The sequence below is a fragment of the Pimephales promelas genome, chromosome 18 (assembly GCF_988280905.1).
Source record: "Pimephales promelas chromosome 18, fPimPro1.hap1.1, whole genome shotgun sequence".
Lineage (NCBI taxonomy): Eukaryota > Metazoa > Chordata > Actinopteri > Cypriniformes > Leuciscidae > Pimephales > Pimephales promelas.
Genome location: NC_142786.1, coordinates 16144254 through 16167120, shown reverse-complemented (window position 1 = coordinate 16167120; position 22867 = coordinate 16144254). Strand labels below are relative to the sequence as shown.

Here is a 22867-nt window from a genome sequence, read left to right as displayed (position 1 = left end):
AAAAAACGCCATAAATGGATAGACAACTTTATTGAAGACAGTGATGTAACATTTATAATAAATAAAAATTAGGATCACACCTGAGTCCTCTGTTCCCACATTTGTCCACAATTACAGGATTAAGGGCTATAAAGTGAATACGATTTAAGGGCTACAGCACCTGTTTCAGCGTGTTGAGTAGGAGACATCTAAAGTGCTGTGATTGAGACAGATCTGTGTGTGCACATTACTTTTTCTTGCTCCACATGTGGGAAAGAGGCACGTCTATTACCAAATCAGACGGCACAAAAACATGTAACCTTTGTAGGAAACGTATTTTAAAAACATGCCGACATGAATTTAACGTAGGTGTAAGATATTCCGAAACAGTGCTGAAATCATTAAACTCCATGACAGCAGAAGAGGTGTTGAGTGCCAGTGGTGTTGTCAGTGTCTCACCAGCTTCTCTGCCTTCAGATCACAATAGAGGCCATGAAGAGCGACATCGATGAAGTGGCCTTACAGGGGATCGAGTTTTGGTCCAACGTCTGCGACGAGGAAATGGATTTGGCCATTGAAGCCACTGAGGTGATGCTGGCGTTACACCTGCGATCTGCTAGTCAAACAAGTGCTTCTCAGTTTTTGATGTGTTTGTAAACGTTTGTCCTTAGGCGTCTGAACAGGGGCGTCCTCCAGAGCACACAAGCAAGTTTTATGCTAAAGGAGCTCTGCAGTACCTGGTGCCCATCCTCACTCAGACGCTCACCAAACAGGTAATGCTGGTGTTGGGGCTGGGTGGTAGGTGTGTAAGTAGCAGTAACATCCTTATCACTGCCAGACAGTAGCTCACACACTCAGAGCAATATGCCGAGTCTCATTCACTCAAGTCATATCTTAAATAACTAGTTTGCATTTAGTTATTTCATTGAAGAGTATGACCATGACTAACAGTAGCCTATCAGTTATTTCAGTAACGAACGAAATAAAAATTAAAGCTGCAAGCAGTCTCTAAGGGGCCAAGCACTTCAATGGTTCATTGGCTTTAAAAGTAGTTAAAATACTTTGGTTACTAAAGTTTCTTTGAAAGTTTTGAAAGCAAAGTTTTCTTACTTTTTAACTTCATGACCACTTCATTACTCAAAAAGGAAACTTTGTATAAAAATGAAACACACTGTATATTTAATAAAAAATACTAGTACAATACTTAACAGCATGATAAAGAAATTGAAATGACATCTTAACACAACTTAAAGTTGCCCCACATGGGGCTTGAACCCACTACCTCCGGGTCAGAAGCCTATCACTCATCTCATTGCACCACTGGGAACTTGTTTCAGCTAAGATAAATAAGGCAGTTTGGCTTGTTTGGATACATGATTTATTAAAGGGGGGGTTGACTGCAATTTCACTTTTTTCATTTTAAATAGTGTGTAATGTTGCTGTTGGTGCATGAACAGTATCTGCAAAGTTGCAGCGCTGAAAGTTTAGTGTAAGCAGAGATATCGTCTTTTGAAAATCAGGAAGTATAATTGCCTACAAAAACGACTCGATTGGGACTACAGCTGGGTTACATTTATATTTGCATCAACCCTCCCTCCGGAATATGCAGGAAAAGGCATGCACATATTTCTGTGGCACGTCGAGTATGTTGTGTTGTTCACCCAGCTGTCAGGTCTTCTGTGTTCGAGCTTCCCACGGATGCTGTACTTCCTCAACAATGGACACAATTTATGGTTGATTATGTTCCTGAAAATGACTATCGTAATCCAGCTCTCTGTGCTGCGTATTTTACGGAAATACAGCTTCCAGAATCTCCACGAGTTCAAAACCAGATTCAACAAGAAACTGTTAAACTAAACTAAAACATGAAGCAGTTCCGACTTTAAAACAAGAGGCAGCAGTTGTTGGGCCACAACCTGTAAGTAGGCTACCCAGACAGCAAACTGACATTGAATCAACGTGGAAACGACGTCTCTCATGACATTGAAACAACGTTGATTTTGCTCATCGAATTAACGTTGAACCAACGTCAGATGCGGCATTCTTCAAAGCTAAATGAAAATCGAAAATTGGTTTGCTTTCATAACGTTGAAACAACGCGTTGATTTCAAGTTGATTTTCCGTTAGTTTTGAAAGAATGACGCGTCTGACGTTAGTTCAACGTTAATTCGATGAGCAAAACAATGTCAGATCAACGTTGTTTCGATGTCATATTTCCACGTTGATTCAATGTCAGTCTGCTATCTGGGTAAGACTTCATCATTTTAAAGGGGGGGGGGGGTTGACTGCTTTTTTTCTTTGCATGATTGTGTTTATGGGGTGCAATATAACATGTATTCGTGGATTTTCTTTTTTTAAAAGTCTTATTTTTCATAAACTTCACCTTTGTCAGCCGTGCTCTCCTCTGTCCTTGAACGAGCGATTGACTTCCTGTTTCTATGAAACCACTCCCTCAGAAAAACGTAGTGCTCAGATTGGTTAGTTTGGGCTGGTGTGTTGTGATTGGCTAATCTGTCGCTCACGTTGTCCGGAAGGTTAACGCCCATTACCTTTACCGGCAAAACGTGAGCTCCGGTCCAGATGTACATATGTGTCGAACTGCAGTATCAGTTTGAGGCAGAATCAGACCGAGAAAGCGGCGATGAAGAGAGTACACAACCTCACCACACACTGCTCTTACTAAACGTTTCTGAATGATAATTTGCAACATTTTTTAACTTTATGCACGTTTGTTTTACACAATAGCATCTGACTGGCAACAATAGCAACTGACTGGCTACTAATGTTAAACACAAACAGCGTTAGCAAGTTTACGTTCTTGATCAAATCGAAAATAACGTCAAAAAGCATATATACATGGAAAAATACGTTTAAAACATTAGTACTTATACAAAATTCAGGTCCATAATGTTTATGCGGGTTTGTCGTAGACACAATAGCATTACTAGTAGCCTATAGTCAGCGCAAAAATAAGACTTTTTAAAAAAGAAAAACCATGAATACATGTTATATTGCACCCCATAAACACAATCATGCAAAGAAAAAAAGCAGTCAACCCCCCCCCCTTTAAGTTGGTTTGTGAAAGCCAACTAACTTAAATCCTATTTAAACTTTTATGAATAAACTTCTCAGGTACCTTCAGGCCATGCTAATGATGATCCATGCCAAATTTGGTGAAGAAATTTCAAATAGTTTAAAGATATTGCAAATTATGACAATTTAAAATGGCGGACATGAGGTACATCCCATCATGGCAAAATCGATATCCACGGATTCGGCATGATCCAAGGAATCCATAGATGCCACAATTATGATTTTCTGAGAAACTGTTAAAAGTTATTGGCCAAAATAGCAATTTTGCATATATCATGACCCATAGGTGGCGCTATTCCCAACTTTGGTATGGAACCTCAGAACATGGTTCCGATGAAGTGTACCAATTTTCGTTTCGATTGATTAAACTTTGGCCGAGAAACAGCCTCTTAGCCAATTTTGGGTGGACCTTGTTAAGGTTACAAAACCATAACTTTTGAAGAAAGAAAAAAAAAAATCTGTTCAGTCATTTCTATGCGGCTCAGTCCAAAGATCGTTTGAGCACATGTTTGAACAAAATTGGACTAAATTTGAAGGAGTAGCGAGAAAACTGAATACTGTACATTTCTAAATGGCCTCTACTGTAATGGGTGGGGTCTTAATGTAAGGTATTGGCTGTGATCAGCATGATGAGTGGAATCAAGTTTACTAAGTTTCATGTCTCTAGAGCAAAGGGTTCTAAAGTTATAACCATTTCAATGTTGAATTTTTGAACTGGTGGTGGCGCTATGGAGTTGACCCTAAAGAGTCAAAAATTGGTAAATTTACTATTCGTTACAATTACTTAAAGTGTGCCAAATTAGAACATTTGAAAGAAAAACTGTTGTGTCAGTAGTACAAGTGAAAATAACCTCAAAATTAAGATATTTTAAAATATATATTTGCTGCGTGTTTGGTGTATAGCACAGCAATTTAATGAGGCAGCAACATTAATAATTATTAATGTTAATAAGCTTTAATTGCGTGCGTCACTGCATTATGATATGAATGACTCCAACACAGTGTGGCACAAAGCGCTTATGCGCATTCCGAGCGCAGAATGATGCGCTTGAAACCACGTGGAGTTACAGCACGCAGCCGAGTATGCACCCTATAGTATGCACCCTATGGTATGCACGCTGCGCGTCGAGTCCGTTTTGAAAAGTTCTAAGCACAAAGTTAATACATATTGATGGACAGTGTATTAAACAGTATCTATCTATACAATAGTTTATTGAGCCTTTTCTTTAAACAGTTTTAAATTTCAGTTACTGTGCGCGTGAAGAACAATAGTGCTAACTCTAGTGTTGTGATCTAACCGACAGCGTCCGACATCTGGTAGAAAGTAACATGATTAAGTTACAGCAATAAAGTCCAAAAAGATAATGTTGTTTTATGCGAAAACATAGACCTTTATCTACAGATAAAGTATAATAGTATTAACATTGAATCATCTTGAAGATAGTTTCATAATTTACTGTAACCGAACGCGACGCGCTGTTTGAGTGCTGAATGGAGAATGACTGACAGCCGCGAGAGGGAAAAGTTTACGTGATCTTGAATTTAATGACTTAAATATTAATTTATCTCTCACATAATGGCTTCAGAATACTTATAATAGAGTGCACAAAAACGTTATCCTACTTTAGAATGTTTTTGTGCCTTCTGTGGGGCTTAACAATAACATAAATAGTATATGCACACTATCGGATTTGGATCGGCCTCGTCTGATCGATACCCGATCCCGCAAAAATGGCTGGATCGGAGCCGATACCGATCCTGAGTATCGGATCGGGACATCCCTAGTAAATACTGACAGAATTTTCATTTTTGGGTGAACTAACCCTTTAATGAAGATGGTAGTGTTAATCGTCTGCGACTTACTTTCACTTTGATTTGCGATAGATTGCGGCGCGTTGGCTTGATAGGCTTTCAGCTGGCTGCTCATCTGAGGTGATGATGACTCAGTAGCGTCGTCATATCTGACTAAAATAGCATGACATATAGCCTGTAACACGCTCTCACTCGTTTATTTTTTTAGCATTTTTGGGAGTAGTAACATTTACATATGTGGTTTCAAGAACCGGACGCACCTGAAGTGGTTTGAGCGATCTGATTTAAATCCGTCTCGAATACGTTTCGGGGGCATTTACACCTGGTCTTTACACGATTGGATAGCTATTCGATCACAGAAAACGCATGAAGTGGCCAGGTGTAAACGGCCCCTTAGTCTAAACAGAGCTGGTCGTTGTGACTCATGTTGCCTCAAGCGCATCATTCAGTGTTCGGAATGCGCATAAGTGCTGTGTGCAGCACTCTATTGCTCTATTGGGGACTTTCATAATCATATCATAATACTTTTGCGAAATGAAAGATTATTAATAGTGTTTTTTTGTTCTGACCTGTCCTATCTATCATATGTTGCTGCCTCATTAAACAGCTGTGCTATACATTTGTGCTATATATATATATATATATATATATATATATAGTTAATTTTATAGTAGACTATAAAATAATTGATCTTTTTGATTTTTATCTTGTTTTTCATGAATGTATTCTACAACAATACAAAGAGCAATGTGTAACGTTTTACCAGATTTATTGCTACACTTATTGTCTCTTATTTGTTCCCCAACTAATACTTTTTTCCACTAGGCCTAAATGTTCTGATTTTTATAAAATTATGAAATTTAAAATTAGTTACCCACTAATCTAGTTTATAATATATTTTTTGTCATAGGTTATAATTTTTTTTTTCTTTATAAGGAACTCATGGCTGAAGTTAAGTTTCTCCAGCTCTCCCCAGGTTGGCAAAAAATGCATCTCAAAATGCATCAGATTGATGCTTTAAAATATGGAATATTTAAAATGTTCTTACGGGGGAGCATGCCCCCCGGACCCCCCTAGAGGGGTAATATCCTTCTCACCTTTTTTACCCCTGACCGGTTTTCATGCCTGATAGGTCGCCTCCCTCCACAGTCTTGTCGTCTTTGTTTTACAATGTAGCCAGACAAAAGATTTGGATTTCTTGGACATTTTGTCGACTAAAGCCAAAACAAGCAGCGTTCTAACTGAATTAATACAGCATCCCTTACCTTACCGAGCGCGAAGCAGCAGCGCAGCCGGCCACAGGTCCGTACCCGAGTGTTCAATGTGTGTGCGCTAAAACTGTGGAGCTGTTACAAAATAGCCTAAATTAAAGCATTTAAAGATGGGGATAACACAAAGGCTAATTATATTTAGAATACAGTAATAAATAATTGCTTAAAGGAATAAATATTAAGGAAAAAAAAATGTAACTGGTCGACCAATACAGGGCTCCAGACTGCGACCAAATGGTCGCATTTTGCGACCAAATTTTGAGAGTGTGCGACTGATTTTTACATCCAGTAGCACATGTGCGACCAGTAAATTTGCCACACGTTAAACGCATGGTTAAGCGTGGAAGGGGCGCGTCAATGAATCCGTGACAAGAATCGCGCGCATAAACGTCTGTGGGAAAGAGACGGAGACAAATATCACAAGCTGCTACGTGCGTCTGAGCAATCAGCGATCTATCGACTCGTTACCTAGCAGCGAATACAAACAAAATGAAAGTGGAACTAAAATACGATGCTCGTGATTAGGACCGTCGAGCAGCAGCACCAGCGACCAGAACCACTGACAGTAAAAAAAAAGCCCCGAACTTGCCAGTCGCGGGCCGATCTCGCTCACGCGACACTGTTAGGAGATCCAGTGAATTAATCCATTGAATTCGCTTCAGAATTAATAACATCAACACCACGAGATCCAGTGACAAACATTCCGATTCGGCGCAGAGTTCTGTTATAAACCGTATATAGTAAGTTATAAGTAAGTTATATAAGTTATCATATCAACAGCGCTGACGTGGAAACCAGGATAAACACTTATAGAAGGCTTTCAGTCCACTAAATCAGCAGCTCACCATGCATTTAGGCTAATGTAGTAACTTAATTCTAACCATAAATATGATAATGTGGAAGAAATAGTCAAACACTTACAAGTAGCCTACTACACATCTTTTTTCTAGCACTTCAAAATCAAAACTATAATATCATATATAAATATTTTATTTTTTATATTTTTTATGTGATGACCAACACATTTTTTGTTCATCCTTTAAAGATTGTCCTAAAATAAACATTTTAAAGATTTTTTAAGACTCTTATTTAAACATTTATTTAAAAAATAATAACACCATTGTAAACAGTATAATGTTTATTGGCTATTTTCAAATTAATAGTTTTTTTTATTTAATATTAGGCCTAAGACATTATAAATGATAACTAAAGTTAATTTCATCTACACCCTAGTGATTTATTGTCAGCCCCAGTGCTACTAGATTTTTTTTTCTTTTTCTTTTTTTTTTTGTAGAACTCGGTGTGAGTTCTCAGTTGAGGTGGTGCTGCTTTCAAATTTGAGTCTGGAGCCCTGTGAACTTGAAATAAAACAGCATATCATAATGTTAAGTCTATTTATTATTATAGAATTTGTCAGTATTACAGTTGTTTTGGGGGAAATTTGAATAATTGCTTTGCGAGCTGATTTAAGGTGTGCCCCTAAATTTTCTGAGTGTGCTCCTAAAATTTTCAGTCAGGGGCAACAGCGCTCCTAGTAAAAAAAGTTAGTCTGGAGCCCTGCCAATAAGAATGTCAGTCGACCAAGTTACATTTTGATTAGTCGACTAAACGACTAAAGTTGACAGCCCTAGTACATTCATGAAAAAAAACAAGGTAACAAAAATCAAAAGGATTGATTATTATATAGCCTAGTCTACTATAAAATTGAGACGTGTTTAAAATGTATAGCACAGCTGTTTAATGAGGCAGCAGCAACATATAATCGATAGGACAGAACAAAGACTGTTAATAATCTTTCATTGCGCAAAAGTATTATGATATGAAAGGCTCCAATACATCGCACAGAGCTTATGCGCATCCCGAGCGCTGAATGATGCACTTGAAGCAACACTGAGTCACAGGGCGCAGTGCCAGCGCGTCGAGTCTGCACGGAGCAGTTCAAAGCACAAAGGAAATACATATTTGATGCGTAGTGTATAATATACATTATCTATCTATGCAATAGTTTGAGTCTTTTCTTTTAACAGTTTTACATTTCAGTTACTGTGCGCGTGATGAACAGTAGTGCTCTCTGACTCTTGCGTTGCGCTCTAACAGACACCCGTTAGAAAGTAACATGATGATTTAATTACAGCAATAAAGTCCAGCAAGATAAAGTTGTTTTATGCGAACCATAGACCTTTATCTACTGTTAAAATATAATAATAGTAACTAGTGTTGTCACGGTACCAAAATTTCAGTATTCGGTACCGATACCAGTTAAAATTCACGGTTCTCGGTACCAATTTCGGTACCAAAGCTTAGTTTAAATTTACATATATTTAAGTGTTTATCACGGTTACAAGTATGGAAACTGTACATTTGTATTATAAACACTTTAGAAAAAGATTAGAAAAGATAAAATGACCTACAAATAAACAATAGTATACACGAACACATTTTTAAAGTTGTTTGTAAAGTTTTAATCCATTATTTATTTAATGCACAATGAATTAAGTGAACAAACATGAACAATCAGGTGTTTGTAATAAATAACATTTTCAAACATTAATTAATGTTGTAAAAATATATTGTTCACTCAATGTGTTGATAACTAAGTAATGTTTATGAATGGTATCTTTGTAGCATTACCATAAAACATATTTTATTTGACTTGACTGTCCTTTTATTAATCTAAAACTGCATTCATATTTAATTTTAAAAAGGCTTTTCAAACCTGCTGAGTTATAAAGGTAAGAATACGCCTAGAACTGGCACTGACATTAAATGACAATACTAATACCATAGTACTCTGGTGTCGGGTAGATACTACTGTGCTCATGTACTCGTAAAACTACCCCGAAAGCACTTTAGAGGCCGTTCACATGTCGCGCGTGTTTTTTAATTATATTTTTGCGCGTGCTTATTCTTTCCAAAGCGCTTGCTCTCACGCGGCGTCTGTCGTTGCTATGCAACGCCAACGAGTTTTTATTAGGAGCGCGCTTGAATCACGCCTATATTTGAAATTGCGAATTTGCATGTAATCGGCCTCTTATGGCAACGTGACATTAGCCTAATCCAAAATATTTCCATATGTGGCTCTTTCCTCCTTTCGTGTCAACAAGTGGATTCAGAGAGAGAGAGCCATATCAGCGTTATGAAGAGGACGCAACTGTGCACGTTTCAGACATCGCGTCTAGAACAGAACTGGACGAACCTGGTATTCGGTACCTAGAAAAGCTGGTACCGTAACATTTTTTTTTTTTTAGTACCGACTTGGTACCGAAGTACCGAGTTTTTTGACAACACTAATAGTAACATTGAATCATCTCAGAGTTTAATCGTGTTGACTGTTGTACCCGAACTGCGGAAACTCTGAAGGAAGATTTGGCGAATGCAAAATGTATGTAAGCTAGTAGGGATGTGGTGAAACAAGTTTGCTGTGTTTCCACTTTTAGCATTAACAGTTTTCATGCATATTTGACAAATTGTGTTTTGTTGGAGATCTGACCTCTTGTACTCGAACCACTTTCATACTATTGAAGTAGCGCACTTTTTAGGAACTAAATCTTGATCTGATCCGAAGGCTGCTGTGCTGTTGTGCGCGCGTTAAGTAACGTAAATACGCCATGCGTCATCATGCCACTATATCATCAATATCGTGTCCTCGCACAGCTATATCATCAATATTGCGATATGACACTTTTTTTATCATGTAAAATTTGATACCGGTATTATCGTGGACGGTATGATCATAAGCACTAGGGCTGTGCCATATCAAAGTATACTTAAAGCATGTCATGTACTGTTTTTACATTCAGTTCACATCTGTAAAGCTGATTTGTCTGTCTGCAGCCTCCGGGACCAGAGCTGTCAGCATTATAAAATGAGTTGTGCTGTATTATCACTTTTATTACCCGTGTATCATGTAATGGGACAGCTCATATACAGAAGACCAGCTTGGGGCTCGAATGTCTAATGGGGGGCTTCCTGTCGTATGCATTGAAAACTGCTTTGAAAAAAATATGAAAGTGTTTGCTTCTACATAATGTTTGAGTTAATTCTAAGTGTTCTATGGGAATGTTACTGAGGAGTCTATAATGTGCTGTTTGAAGGATGAGAATGACGACGACGACGACTGGAACCCGTGTAAGGCTGCTGGCGTTTGTCTGATGCTTTTAGCCACGTGTTGTGAGGACGATGTGGTGCCACACGTGTTGCCCTTCATCAAAGAGCACATCAAACACCCCGACTGGCGCTACCGGGATGCCTCGGTCATGGCCTTCGGGTCAATCCTGGAGGGTCCCGAACTCAACCAGCTCAAACCGCTCGTCATCCAGGTAAGGGTTTACGCTCACAGGCTAATTGGTTGTCGACCTGTGACTGCAGGTGTGTGACGCTCTCATGTGTTAGGCCATGCCCACGCTCATCGAGCTGATGAAGGACCCCAGTGTGGTGGTGCGGGACACGACAGCCTGGACGTTGGGGCGCATCTGTGACCTGCTCCCTGAAGCTGCGATCAATGAAATGTATCTGGCCCCGCTCCTGCAGTGCCTGATCGAGGGCCTCGGGGCCGAACCACGCGTGGCCTCCAACGTCTGCTGGGTAACGACACCTTTATGTTCTGTCGCATGACTGCTTTCATGATGACCACTGATCAGTGGGGGCATTTCCATGCACAGTCCTGACCACATACACAGTCATCTTCTGCTTAATCTGGTTGTATAAAAGTGTTTATCCATTTTCCTTTGTTCTTAACCAATTTCAATTATCCAATCAACACCGCTAGATTTTTCCTGGCATTTAAACTCATTAACCAGCGTTCTATGGATTATTGAAGTGCGCATGTGATGTAGGAAATGTATATCGGAAACTATGACTCTTTCTTTACCCAAGAAATGATCGAATGTGTTATGATCTCATGCAGCTGCAATAGTAGCAGTTCAGTCAAAATACTGTGTAAATCAGTAATAACAAATAACAAATGAAATGTGTGCAGTAGATACACAAATGATTGGGCTGGAAATAACTGCATGTAAACCGGAACGTTAAATCAGTAAGCTGGTTTTGGTGAGCTTTCAGTGTGCATGTAAATGTGCTCATTGTATTGGGGTGTTGGAATAACTCAAACAGCTTTGCACTAGGGTGAAGGAATTTCCCATTGAGTGGCTCAATATCGCTTATCACAATATCATCACCATTGATGTATGTATTATGTTAAGCGTTACAATGTGGTCAGCAGGGACAAAAACGAGGACATAAGGAACCAATGGAACTAAACGTGTTGAAACAGGAACTAAATTGAGCAGAATGTCAAAATAAGGGTGTACGTTACAGATTAACAGTTTCGATGCTTAAATCTGCTTTCTGCTGACATTTCCCCAGCATCAGCACTGCTGGTGACGTTGTCCAGTCAGTGCAGTTACAGTGTTACGCCACTAGGCAGCAAACGACTTAAGCCAAGTTCGTCACTACAGGATTTTAAGCCCGATTTATGCCGATTTGCAAATCGTTGAGCTCGCCGACAGATCAGAGTGTTATCGTGTGCAAATCGCGGGGGATTAGCGGACGATGAACGCTTGCCGATCTGTTATCATGAAAGAGCCAACAACGCAGCGAAAACGCTCGATAACGCGTCGCAGAGCCCAGAAAAATATCTAGCCTGCTAGATATCCAGAGCCGTCGTGTGACTCAAACTCAGTGATGTCATGAGTACAGCCAATCATAGCAACGCAAGGGTTGAGGACACCAGGTAAATCTTAGTTTTTTTTTTTTTTGCATTTTTTTCAGAGCAGATTGTCGCGAAAACAGTGTGCAGCACTAGTTTCTGTCTGACATCCATATTCGTGTGTTGTGTTCTCTTCTTTGCGGGGTATTGGTGCACGTGCAGTTTCGAGTCATTTCTGGTTGGTTTTTTTGCTTGGTTTTTCGTGACAAATGTGGTTTGTAGACAAGATAGAATTGTTGGGTGACAGTTGTTGTCAACTTGTTATTTATGTGATTATTTTCAGGATTTAGGCCGTACCATACTACTGAAGCAGCTCTCATTAGAGTCACAAATAATTTGCTCTTATCATCCGATCGTGGTTGTATCTCTTTGTGCGTTTTCAACTCATGTAGTGAGTTACCTCATGTTGTGGATCATTCACTTTGTGTGGTGTGAACAGCTAAACAACTTGAACACTCCTGATTTCACAGAGAGCAAGTCATGTAGCGCACGGTTCAGCCCGACGTTTTAAGATCATGTAGTGTGAACAAGGCTTTACGTGAGTCATTAAACTGTTCATTCAAAAACGCAGAATCATTCAAAGATATATGTAATGAAACAAATTGTTAAAATTACTGTAACTTTGAGCGCCGCTTTACAAGGCTCAGCTGACCGGCAATATGTCGCATGAGTAACGCTGAAGCTAATGCTTTACTTCATCAATAGAGGTTTTCGCACCAGATAGTTGTAGGAACGGGCCACCCGGGTGGGTTCCGAGGACTAATGGTTCCCTTAGGAACGTTTTCCTGGCTGAATTCGCACTGCCAGTAGGAACTTTGGAGAGTCGTAAGCCGCGCTTGTTGTGACCTTTTTGTTGACGGCGCTATGAACGCCTTAGCCTGAGGACATGGTGCTCGCATTCTCCGTGTTCATTAGTTTACAGTCTAACAGTGCTGTCTAATACATTAGATTGAATTGCCATACATCAAAATTTACACAGGAATGGCAGTTATTAGCGTGTCATGCGTTTGATGTCCAGTGTCGCTGAGCAGAAATACATAATCCTGTTTCTCTCGGCCTCAAAGTTGCGTTGGATTTTTCTCCTCGGCGTAAAGTAGACATGTGCCGGTAATCGGTAATGCGATAAATCGCGGTAATGAATATGCACGATATTGTTATCGCGGGCTCTTCAAAATACCGTGAAAAATGATAGATTCGAATTTAGACTTTTAGAGCGTGCATTAACTTATTTTCCATCAACCGCTCAAACACTGCGTATATGCTGCGTAAAACACGCACGCACTCTGATGTAAACAATCCCCACATAAGCACTGTGTGCATGCGACAGTGCGCACTAGTCAAACAATCCTCACATGGAGTAGAAGCATGGCGGAACGCTCACGACGATTTATCCCCGCAGGGCTGCCAACTCTCACGCATTCAGCTTGAGACTTTCAGACAGGACGCGGAATACGCACGCGACGCGCAGGGATGTTTTGCTGCTGCGTCGACCTGCATCGACCAACACACGCCGGGGTTAAAGTTAAAAATAGTTCAACTTTTTATTTGTAAAATGGCAAATCGCGTTGTATCTGAAGGGCAACGTTGAACCAAGCGGCCAGCGTCGCGCATTCCGCGTCCTATCTGAAAGGCGCTTAACGCATTTGACACTTTTCACACGCTCTCCCACAGAGAAAAATCATAGAGCAAAGAGGACACTGACACAGACAGACTAGACAGAGCAGATTACTTTTGATATGAAAGTTGTTATTGATAAATCAGCTCTTAGGTTCTGATCACAGATCGTTGCTCCTCAGTTCAAGCAAACCGATCATGTCACTTTCGTTTTTATTTAAAGATACAGTACAACTTACGAAAGGTATATTTACTTATACATAATAACGATCAATAAGTGTTTTTAAACACGGAAAGAGGTCAGTAACAGTTGTGTCACAAAACGTTACATTTACCTCAGGAAAGCCATTTAATGACCAGCAAATTAGTTGAATAGAAAAAAATAGCAAGGAGTATTTTTGCTAAATATTATATTTAATTTCTCTCTGTATGTTTACAGCATTATGTGTATTTTTTTTTTCTTGAGAAATATTAAAAGACTGGGGCCTACCTAATATTTATCCAAAAGAGTCAATATTGAATTAAGACTGAAATCAAATCCAAGAATTTAATTGAATAATACAAACAGTAACCTACCAGTCATTGTACCATAAACATTGTAACATGTTGTCACTAAACTTTAAAAAATTCTTTAAATAGTTTAAAATTAACTATTTAAAAAAGTTGGGGGTTTTTTAGAGACCCACAATGCATCTGTTTTTCTTGAGCATTAAAATATTAATTTCATTAAAATATCGTGATAATACCGTATACCGTGATAAAAGCTCAATCAATTAACCGCAGCATGAAAATTTGATACCGGCACATGCCTAGCGTGAAGGTTTAGATGCTCATCAATCACTGTTCTACATGTTTGAGGAATAAATATATAGCCTATAATCTGTTTACTGCCTTTTTAATAATGGCGGGTGCTGGTGTGTCGCGTGTGTTCGGCCAATCAGCTAACACTAACGTAGGGCTGTCGCGGTAACCGCAATATTGTAGTACCGCGCTTCTGACAAGTCAACCGCAGAGGATAGCACGTAACCGCAGCAACCGCGATATTCACTTTTTTTTTTATAAGGCTATACCCTTCTTGTTTTGAACTTAATGCATGTGTATTGAATGTTAAACAAGTTCATAATGATAACAAGACTGTTTATCATGGTGATGTGTAGCCTACAGGCTTCACACAGACAGTGAATGAGGGAGATCGGCAGAGCGCATGCAATTACCTGCGTCTGTCTTTGAACTCGTGAAAAGCTTGTCGTGTCAAAGGAAGCGAAAAATTTGTCGCATCATCATTTTAACGTTCTCTTCACGGGTATTTTCCCATAAATGCGCGTCAGCAGCAGCGCTTGTCAGCATCCCACAGCACAAGGAAGCTGAAATAAAATCAGTGAGTCACGCATTGAATCAATGGGTCTCTAATAAGTGAAGCATCAGCTTCAGCATTGCCTATGCGACGCATTGCTGCTCAGCTGAGCCTTGAAAAGTTGAATCTCAAAGTTAAAAATAATTAACATCTTGTTGAATCAGCTTTTTTAAACGTGTTCGTTGAATGAACGGTTCAATGACTCGCTCAAAGTCCGTTGTCATAACAATATGCGCGCTGAGTGAAAGTCTTTCAATGCGCATACTGTAGAAATGCGAAACTCTATTTAGTTTCGGTTACTGAAAATGTCCTCGTTTTTGTCCACATCGTAAACATTATTTATATAGCAACAAAAACATATAAATTAATTAAATAAATAAATGGCGGTAATACCGCATATCGCGCTATTGAGCCACTCAACATTACCGCAAGGGAAATTCCATAACCGCGACAGCCCTACACTAACGTCCCATATAGTTCCTGTAGTGCTGGTTTACACAGACTGTGAAGTAGGAGTAAATTCCTGCGGTGTGAATGCGCCATACTCTGGGACATTTCGCCAATAGTTGTAGGAACGATGAAGAGGTTCCTGCGCTGCGAAAGCCCCTCATGGCATTGATTCTCTCTCAACCTCTCCCTCACATTCACTCTAAGTTTAAGTGCAAATCCACTAAGCAACTGTACACAGCACATCAGTCTTAACTTATTTAGCGTTTAATACTCGTGCACAATGTGTACGACAAATTGCGTGTGTCCCTCCCGATTTGGCAGCAAGATCAGAGAACCGAGATCACAATAGATGTTAAGACAAAACTATGTAATCTGCTTAAATATTGGTGCAATATATGTTGCATTGTAAAGTGTGTGCATGTAGTTGCATATGTAATTATGGTTTTGACCGTGACTCGTGCTAGTCCTAAATGAACCCTATCCCTGAGTATCGCCTCAATTGCAGCAAAACTCCATCTGGTGAGAAACTTGCTAAATTTGTTCAGTCTACCTTTGAATCAAATGCTGTATTTTCTACAGTATAAAGACACCCAGTATAGAGTGTGATCGGTGTGTTCGACGCCTCTGACTCGTTGCGCACACTCATGGGAGTGAGCGTGTGGTGGTGCCTAAAGATGAGGCTCACAGATACTGTTTTCAGGCCTTCTCTAGTTTGGCTGAGGCGGCGTATGAAGCGACCGACGCTGCGGAGGATCAGGAGGAGCCCAGCACATACTGCCTGTCCTCATCCTTCGAGCTCATCGTGCAGAAGCTGCTGGAGACCACGGACAGGTAAGCACCCTACCTGACACTCCTTTCAGTAACTTATGCAAAATAAACTCGGATAAACTTGTAATGAACTCTTTCTTTCAGCAAATGGTTGGTAAAAGGCAGGCATTATCTTCAGACACCATCTTTTACCTTGTTTCCTAAATAATACTTGCTGCTGTAGGGTTAGGGACTCTGCTGTCCAGAATGGGTCATGTTAGGGGTCTCTGCCGTCCAAAACGGGTCAGGTTAGGGGTCGCTGTCGTCCAGAATGGGTCAGGTTAGGGTCGCTCCCGTCCAAAACGGGTCAGGTTAGGGCCTCTGCCGTCCAGAGCGGGTGAGGTTAGGGCCTCTGCCGTCCAGAACGGGTCAGGTTAGGGTCTCTGCCGTCCAGAACGGGTCAGGTTAGGGTCTCGCTGCAGTCCAGAACGGGTCAGGTTTGGGTCTCTGCCGTCCAGAACGGGTCAGGTTAGGGTCTCGCTGCAGTCCAGAACGGGTCAGGTTTGGGTCTCTGCCGTCCAGAACGGGTCAGGTTAGAGGGTCTGTGGTCCAGAACGGGTCAGGTTAGAATGGGTCAGGTTAGGGTCTCTGCCATCCAGAACGTGTCAGGTTAGGATCGCTGCCATCCAGAATGGGTCAGGTTAGTGTCTCTGCTGTTCAGAACGGGTCAGGTAAGGGTCTGCTGTCTGGAACGGGTTCAGAATGTTTCAGTGCTGTGTGTTAATCTTTAAATACCTCCATTTGCGGTTTGAGAGATCTGATCATGACATGTTTTAGACCCTCACACATCAAGCTTTTTGTATCAATGTTATTACTTAGTGTCATAATTAAGATATTAGATATTCTAATTTTGACATGGGTAGGGCTGGGCAATAAATCAATTTTATTGATTAACTCGAATTTGTAGTTTGCGACGATTTTCTTGAATGAAAATCAGTTTTCTCTAACAACCGCCGACGCGGCCATCTGGGCTCCCGTAGTTCTGACCGCGCTCTGCGCTTGCTATGATAGAGATACACCAACAACATTGCAAATGATCAAGACCGTGGCAGCAGAAGTACACCCGCCGAAAACATTTACAAGCTGAATCTGCAGGGCCGCCAACTCTCACAAATTCACTGTGAGAGACGAAATTGTCACTTTTTACACTTTCTCACGCACACATCCATTTTCTCACGCAGAGAAACATCGTGAAGCAAAGAGCAAGAGGACACTGACACGAACAGACAGAGCAGGTTTTTATTGACATGAGACCATAGACAGAATCTGAGAGCTGAGAATCTGTCTCATGCTACAGTCAATTTTATTACGAAATTCAAACAATAAACACAGTTTTGACGCTTGTAAATGTGACGTGATCACGTGAAAGATCACGAACAGATTCTAACTTACCGAATTAAAACCGATCGATCAGTGTTTTTCAACCGTGGAAAGATGTCCATAAAACAGCTGGAGAAGTTGGAGAACAACATGTCATGTAACGTTACATTTACCTCAGACCCTATGCCTCAGACTCAGGACGCATGTTAGTTGGACATAAAATAATTGCTATAGAGAGGAGCATTTTGCTAAATATGATAACTATATTACACATTTACTATATTTGACCTATATCATTAAAGTATTATGTTGTTTGTTATTATAAAAACGCATTATGTTTAATTTGAGATAGTTAACCTTTATTAATACCAGCTGACAGGGCTCAATGTATGTTTACAGTAGGGGTGCAACGGTACAGATAGCCCACGGTACGGTCCGTACCTCGGTTTTTGGGCCACGGTCTCGGTTCGGTTTCGGTACATGTTTTGTGCAGAAAGAGACTGCTATTTCATCCCAAAAATATGTTTTATTTTTCTTATGAGCATAAACAGAATGTCACAGCAGGAAGAACATCAATGTGTATAGAATAAATTAACACTCTAGTCTGTACTGAACAACACTAAGCAATACAACCTCTTCAAATACCACTTATGATATACAAAATGTAAACGAGCACACTTTAAAATATTCAAGTGGATCCCAATTCCAAACCTTGATAACTGTTAAATGAAGTGATCAATGTGAAAGAAAAAGTGCACTTTTACCTTTAACATAAATTAGCTTGTGGTTTGAATAAATAGAGCAGAGCAAAATAATATAATAAAAAAAAACTGCATTCAGGATACAAAGTGCAATGTTACTAATCCACTTTTGAGAGATTCTTGTGCAAAAATATACTGCAGTCAAACATTTGACTGGGTTTGCGTTATGCATCCACTATGTGCTGGGAATGTAGAGAGTAGGCTACGGAGCCGGAGGTGAGGCGTTTATTTAGTAAGCGTGAGCGCGCTGGGGCGGGCACGCAACTTACATTCGCAGCCTGACTCATATATGAGTATTCAATGTGCGGCGGCTCACTAACAACAGTTGGCTGTTTTGAATAAAACGACCCGTGTGAACGGGGAGCGCTTTATGAACATCTATGACGCGCGAGCAGCACCGGTCTGTTCGTGTGTCTGTTAAGAGTGAGCGCTCGTGAGCGACACACACATAACATGATTTATACGAGGTTGAGGTTGTGACAAAGTGGGCATAAGCTGGACACGAGCGCGAGTTCGCGGGCGAATTTAATAACGCGGAGCGTTGTTAACTAATTGATCCATATATAGTAAGGCGCTCCGGAATATAAGGCACACTGTCGTTTTTTGAGAATATTAAATGCTTTTAAGTGCGCCTTTTATAGTGCGGAAAATACGGTTAAAGGATCAGCACGAACTCTATGGCAGAACCGAAGTCCCGCGGGACACGAGGTTAGATTGTCCCGTGCAGGGCAGACCGAACGGTCCGGGATTTTACCGTGTACCGTTGCATCCCTAGTTTACAGCATTAAGTAATTTATTTTGAAGAACAATTAACATAACACATTAATGTACTGTATCTACTGTACCTAATATTTATCCAAAGGAATTGATATTGAATCAATATCAGAATCAAATCTTTGAAATTGTGAAAGTTGTGTTAAGCAATAATAAAAACAGTAGCATACAGTCTTTGTTTACCATGTAAACATTGTGTTTATGGTTAATAAACCTAATAAAATTATTTACCAAATAATTTGACAAAAAATTGATTGTTTTTATTTATTTATTTTTTTTTTACAATCCCAATCCACCCATTTCATGTTATGTTACATTTACACTATTTATAATGACAGGGCCTGCCCTCTTGTCTTTTTGGCTTGTTGTTTCTGATTGTACTTTTATCCAGATAATATCACAGAAGGGAATATCAAAACAAAATAAAGTTAACTTGTTTTGAACAATTTCTTTGTCATCTGCAGATTGATTTTAAGTAGGGACAGAAAAAACGATTTAAATCGTAAATCAGATTTTTTTTTTTTTAAGCCATATCGCCCAGCCCTACATATGGGGTAGTCCACCAATGTGTTTTTGGCCGAAATGTCTTGAGTTAGTCCCAGATAACCCACAGTCATAATCCCAGAGCAGGTGAATATGATCTGAGCTGCTCTTCTCTGGTTATCGGTTCTGAGGCTCAGTGTGTTCTCTGTTGGCAGGCCCGATGGACATCAGAATAACCTGCGCAGTGCAGCGTACGAGGCCCTGATGGAGATCGTGAAGAACAGTGCAAAGGATTGTTACCCAGCGGTGCAGAAGACCACACTGGTCATCATGGAGCGACTGCAGCAGGTCCTGCAAATGGAGGTGAAGAACAGTCCTCGCTGCTGGCCTAGACCGGGCAAGCACAAACATCACATGATTCAGTGCCGATTCTCCTGAACCCTGTCAGTGGCTTCATTAATGTTAGAGCTGATTTGTATACAAACATTCAAATTACAATAGATATAAAACGAATGATTTTAATAAATATTTTATAATAACTTTTGGCCATTGTTTCTACCCAAAGTTTGTTATTTTTATGAACAAAATGGTGACTAATTTATTCAAACATACATTAAAGGTCCCCTGACATGTTTTTATTTATTTATTATTTTATAATGTTTCCTGGGTTGCCCTTATAATGTTAGTATGTTTTTTAGATCAAAAATAGTCATAATTTAGAAATAAAAGGCATTTTTCCTAGCCTGATTTTAGCCTCTGCTTAGAACGCTCTGTTTGAAGGTGCGTGTCTGCTGTGGGATTCGATGTAACCACCCACTGCTGTGATTGGCTGACATGCTTGCATATGAAATAGCTACATATTACATGTGAAACTCTCTTGAACACGTTTTACTACAGCTAATATACATTTTTACTATTACAGATATCAAGATTACTGAATCGTGAGAAGTTTTTGAAGTATTTAGATTCTCATCACATAAAATGTTGCTGTGATGAGCATTGAGCAGCAGATGACAGTCTATCGCGAGAATGAAGATCTTATTGTATAACACAGTTTCTGCTCTCTCTGCTTTCACCAATGCAGACATGATGTACATACAGTAAGAGCTTCGTTGTGCAATGTAACACAGTTTCTGTTCTCTCTAAAGCCCGGAACTCGTCCGCTCTCGTCGAGGTAAAAAGCTGCACTTGAACTATGACTTGAACTCACCGAGAGAACAGCAGCCGACTGTCAGCTAGAATGTGCGTTCTGCGCCTACATTTAATGAGCCAACTGTCTATTTCTGCAGATATATTAGCAGGGATGTGATTTTTCCGGATTAATCCGGAATTCCGGATTTTCCGACCTGAAAATGTGACCTACGTGAATCATGCAGATCTGTAAAAAAAAAAAAAAAAAAAAAAAAGAGGGGGACGGGTGTCGGCAGGCGGAGTGAAAAGGAGAGAATATGAGGACATAACCCATAACTGGCTGACGTGCGTACAGAAAGTTCCTTTCAAAGTATCAACAAGAACGTATTTGCATTCAGCATTCATATCTCTAGTCGCTCTCGCGCTGGTATCGTTGTCGTTGTCTCGGTATATTTTCCTGCTTTTTTGTCCTTAGCCAATCACATGCCTGATTAGTCTTTCAAAAAGGAAAACTGACGCTGCCGGCTGCAGATACACATAACGTAAACAAAGCAGCACGTGTTTACCGTTTAGAATATCAATCCTGCTAAACACTTTCTTTAAATAAGATTATTTTCATCCTACTCAAAGAAACGATGTGAAGTTGATAATAGTCTGGCTTGACTTACTGATGCATAAACAGTATTGAATGATTTTGTGAGAAAGATTAACTTACCTGTCTCCTGCCTGTTTGGACCATACAAAACTTTGAGTTTAGTCGGCGCATTTCCAGAGAAAATAAAATTAACCCATTGTTTCTTCAGAGGCGCGGATGAAGGAACTAAAAAAATACTTTTGTGTTTATTTGTACATTCCAAACACTGAGCAACTGCCATGCTTTGCTCGATTGCAAGCCATGATATTTCTTGAGGAAAAACTCAAATCTCAAAGCTATTTCTCTAGGAAAAAATAAAAACGCGCCTGCGCGTGTTCGTACTTCCTGTTCCTAGCTCGTTTTCTCATCGTCGGGCCAAATTCTCTGGGCGGGCAAAGCAGAGAAAGGGGAGTAACCTTTTCTCCGTATGACGTTATATAGGGGGAGATTCTAGATCAGTGCATCTGAGATGCAGACGGATGCAGAGAAGAGAAAAATAGCCAAAGCTCGGTTTACACCGATTGAAAATTCTAGACACGAGGGGACCAAATACAGTCTAGGGGAACTCGTATTAATGTTTAAAAACCTCAGAAAATGAAAATTTCTTGTCACGGGACCTTTAAGTAATGACGACGAGATTAAGTAAAGATTTATGTAATATGATGTATTTACATTTTCTGAGGTAAATGTGATGTTTGTAAACAGCACAGACTAAAAGGTTGATTTGAGATTTAGGAATCCATATTGGTGCATCAAAATGAGAATAGATTCAAATATTGCTAAGCGTGTGTGAGATGTTAAGACACAGCTTGACTGGTTCTGTAAATGTAGCACCAGTGTATGTGGATGATGCTGGTGTTGGATTGATGTAATTGAATGCTTGTGTGTTGTCCAGTCTCACATCCAGAGCACATCAGACAGGATCCAGTTCAATGATCTACAGTCTCTCCTGTGTGCCACCCTGCAGGTCAGCCCCCAGAATGTGTCTGCGTGCCTGTGTGCATGGCTGTGTGTATGTGTGCGTGTGCTCAGCTCTCTTGTCTTCAAACAGAACGTGTTGCGTAAGGTTCAGCACCAGGATGCGCTGCAGATCTCGGATGTGGTGATGGCGTCTCTGCTCCGCATGTTCCAGAGCACTGCCGGTTCTGGAGGCGTTCAGGAGGACGCGCTCATGGCCGTCAGCACGCTAGTGGAAGGTGAGGCCTGCTTATCCCGGTGCAAGCATATGAGCTATATGCACTGTTCATGCTAGTGGAAGCTGAGGCCTGCTTATCCCGGTGCTCGTGACAGCTATCGGTTCTGGGTACTGCTGGAAATAAGGTGCATTATGTTGGAAACCATCACAAGTGGCCACATAGTGAATACAGGCAGTGTTGTAGTACTCGAGACTCAGACTCGTCTCGGACTCGATCTCGAGACCATATTTTAATGGTCTTGGTCTTGTCATGGACTCGTGTGCATTTGGACTCGGAATTGACTCGTACTCAAATTTTTTTTTTTTTAGGACTCGGAATTATTCCCGAGTCCACTCGAGTTCAATTAAAAATATTATTCATGATTATTAATGTATGTTAATAAAATATTTCTTTAAATTGATTGACACGCCCAGTGATTGGTGATTTTCTAATGCGCAACTGCGCATGACAAATTATAATAAAATTACTTTTAACACCACCT

General features: G+C 40.2%; 1 protein-coding gene across 2 annotated transcripts in view; it reads left to right on the top strand.

The window, feature by feature from the left end:
• kpnb1 (karyopherin (importin) beta 1) overlaps positions 1-22867 on the top strand; it is a 56054-nt gene that overhangs the window by 8035 nt on the left and 25152 nt on the right. For both annotated transcript variants that reach the window (XM_089122779.1, XM_089122780.1), the window contains exons 8-15: positions 457-567; positions 651-752; positions 10250-10474; positions 10548-10739; positions 15981-16111; positions 19641-19788; positions 22086-22157; positions 22242-22386. In XM_089122779.1, the coding sequence (XP_088978905.1) occupies positions 457-567; positions 651-752; positions 10250-10474; positions 10548-10739; positions 15981-16111; positions 19641-19788; positions 22086-22157; positions 22242-22386 (1126 nt within the window). The remainder of the gene's footprint in view (positions 1-456; positions 568-650; positions 753-10249; positions 10475-10547; positions 10740-15980; positions 16112-19640; positions 19789-22085; positions 22158-22241; positions 22387-22867) is intronic.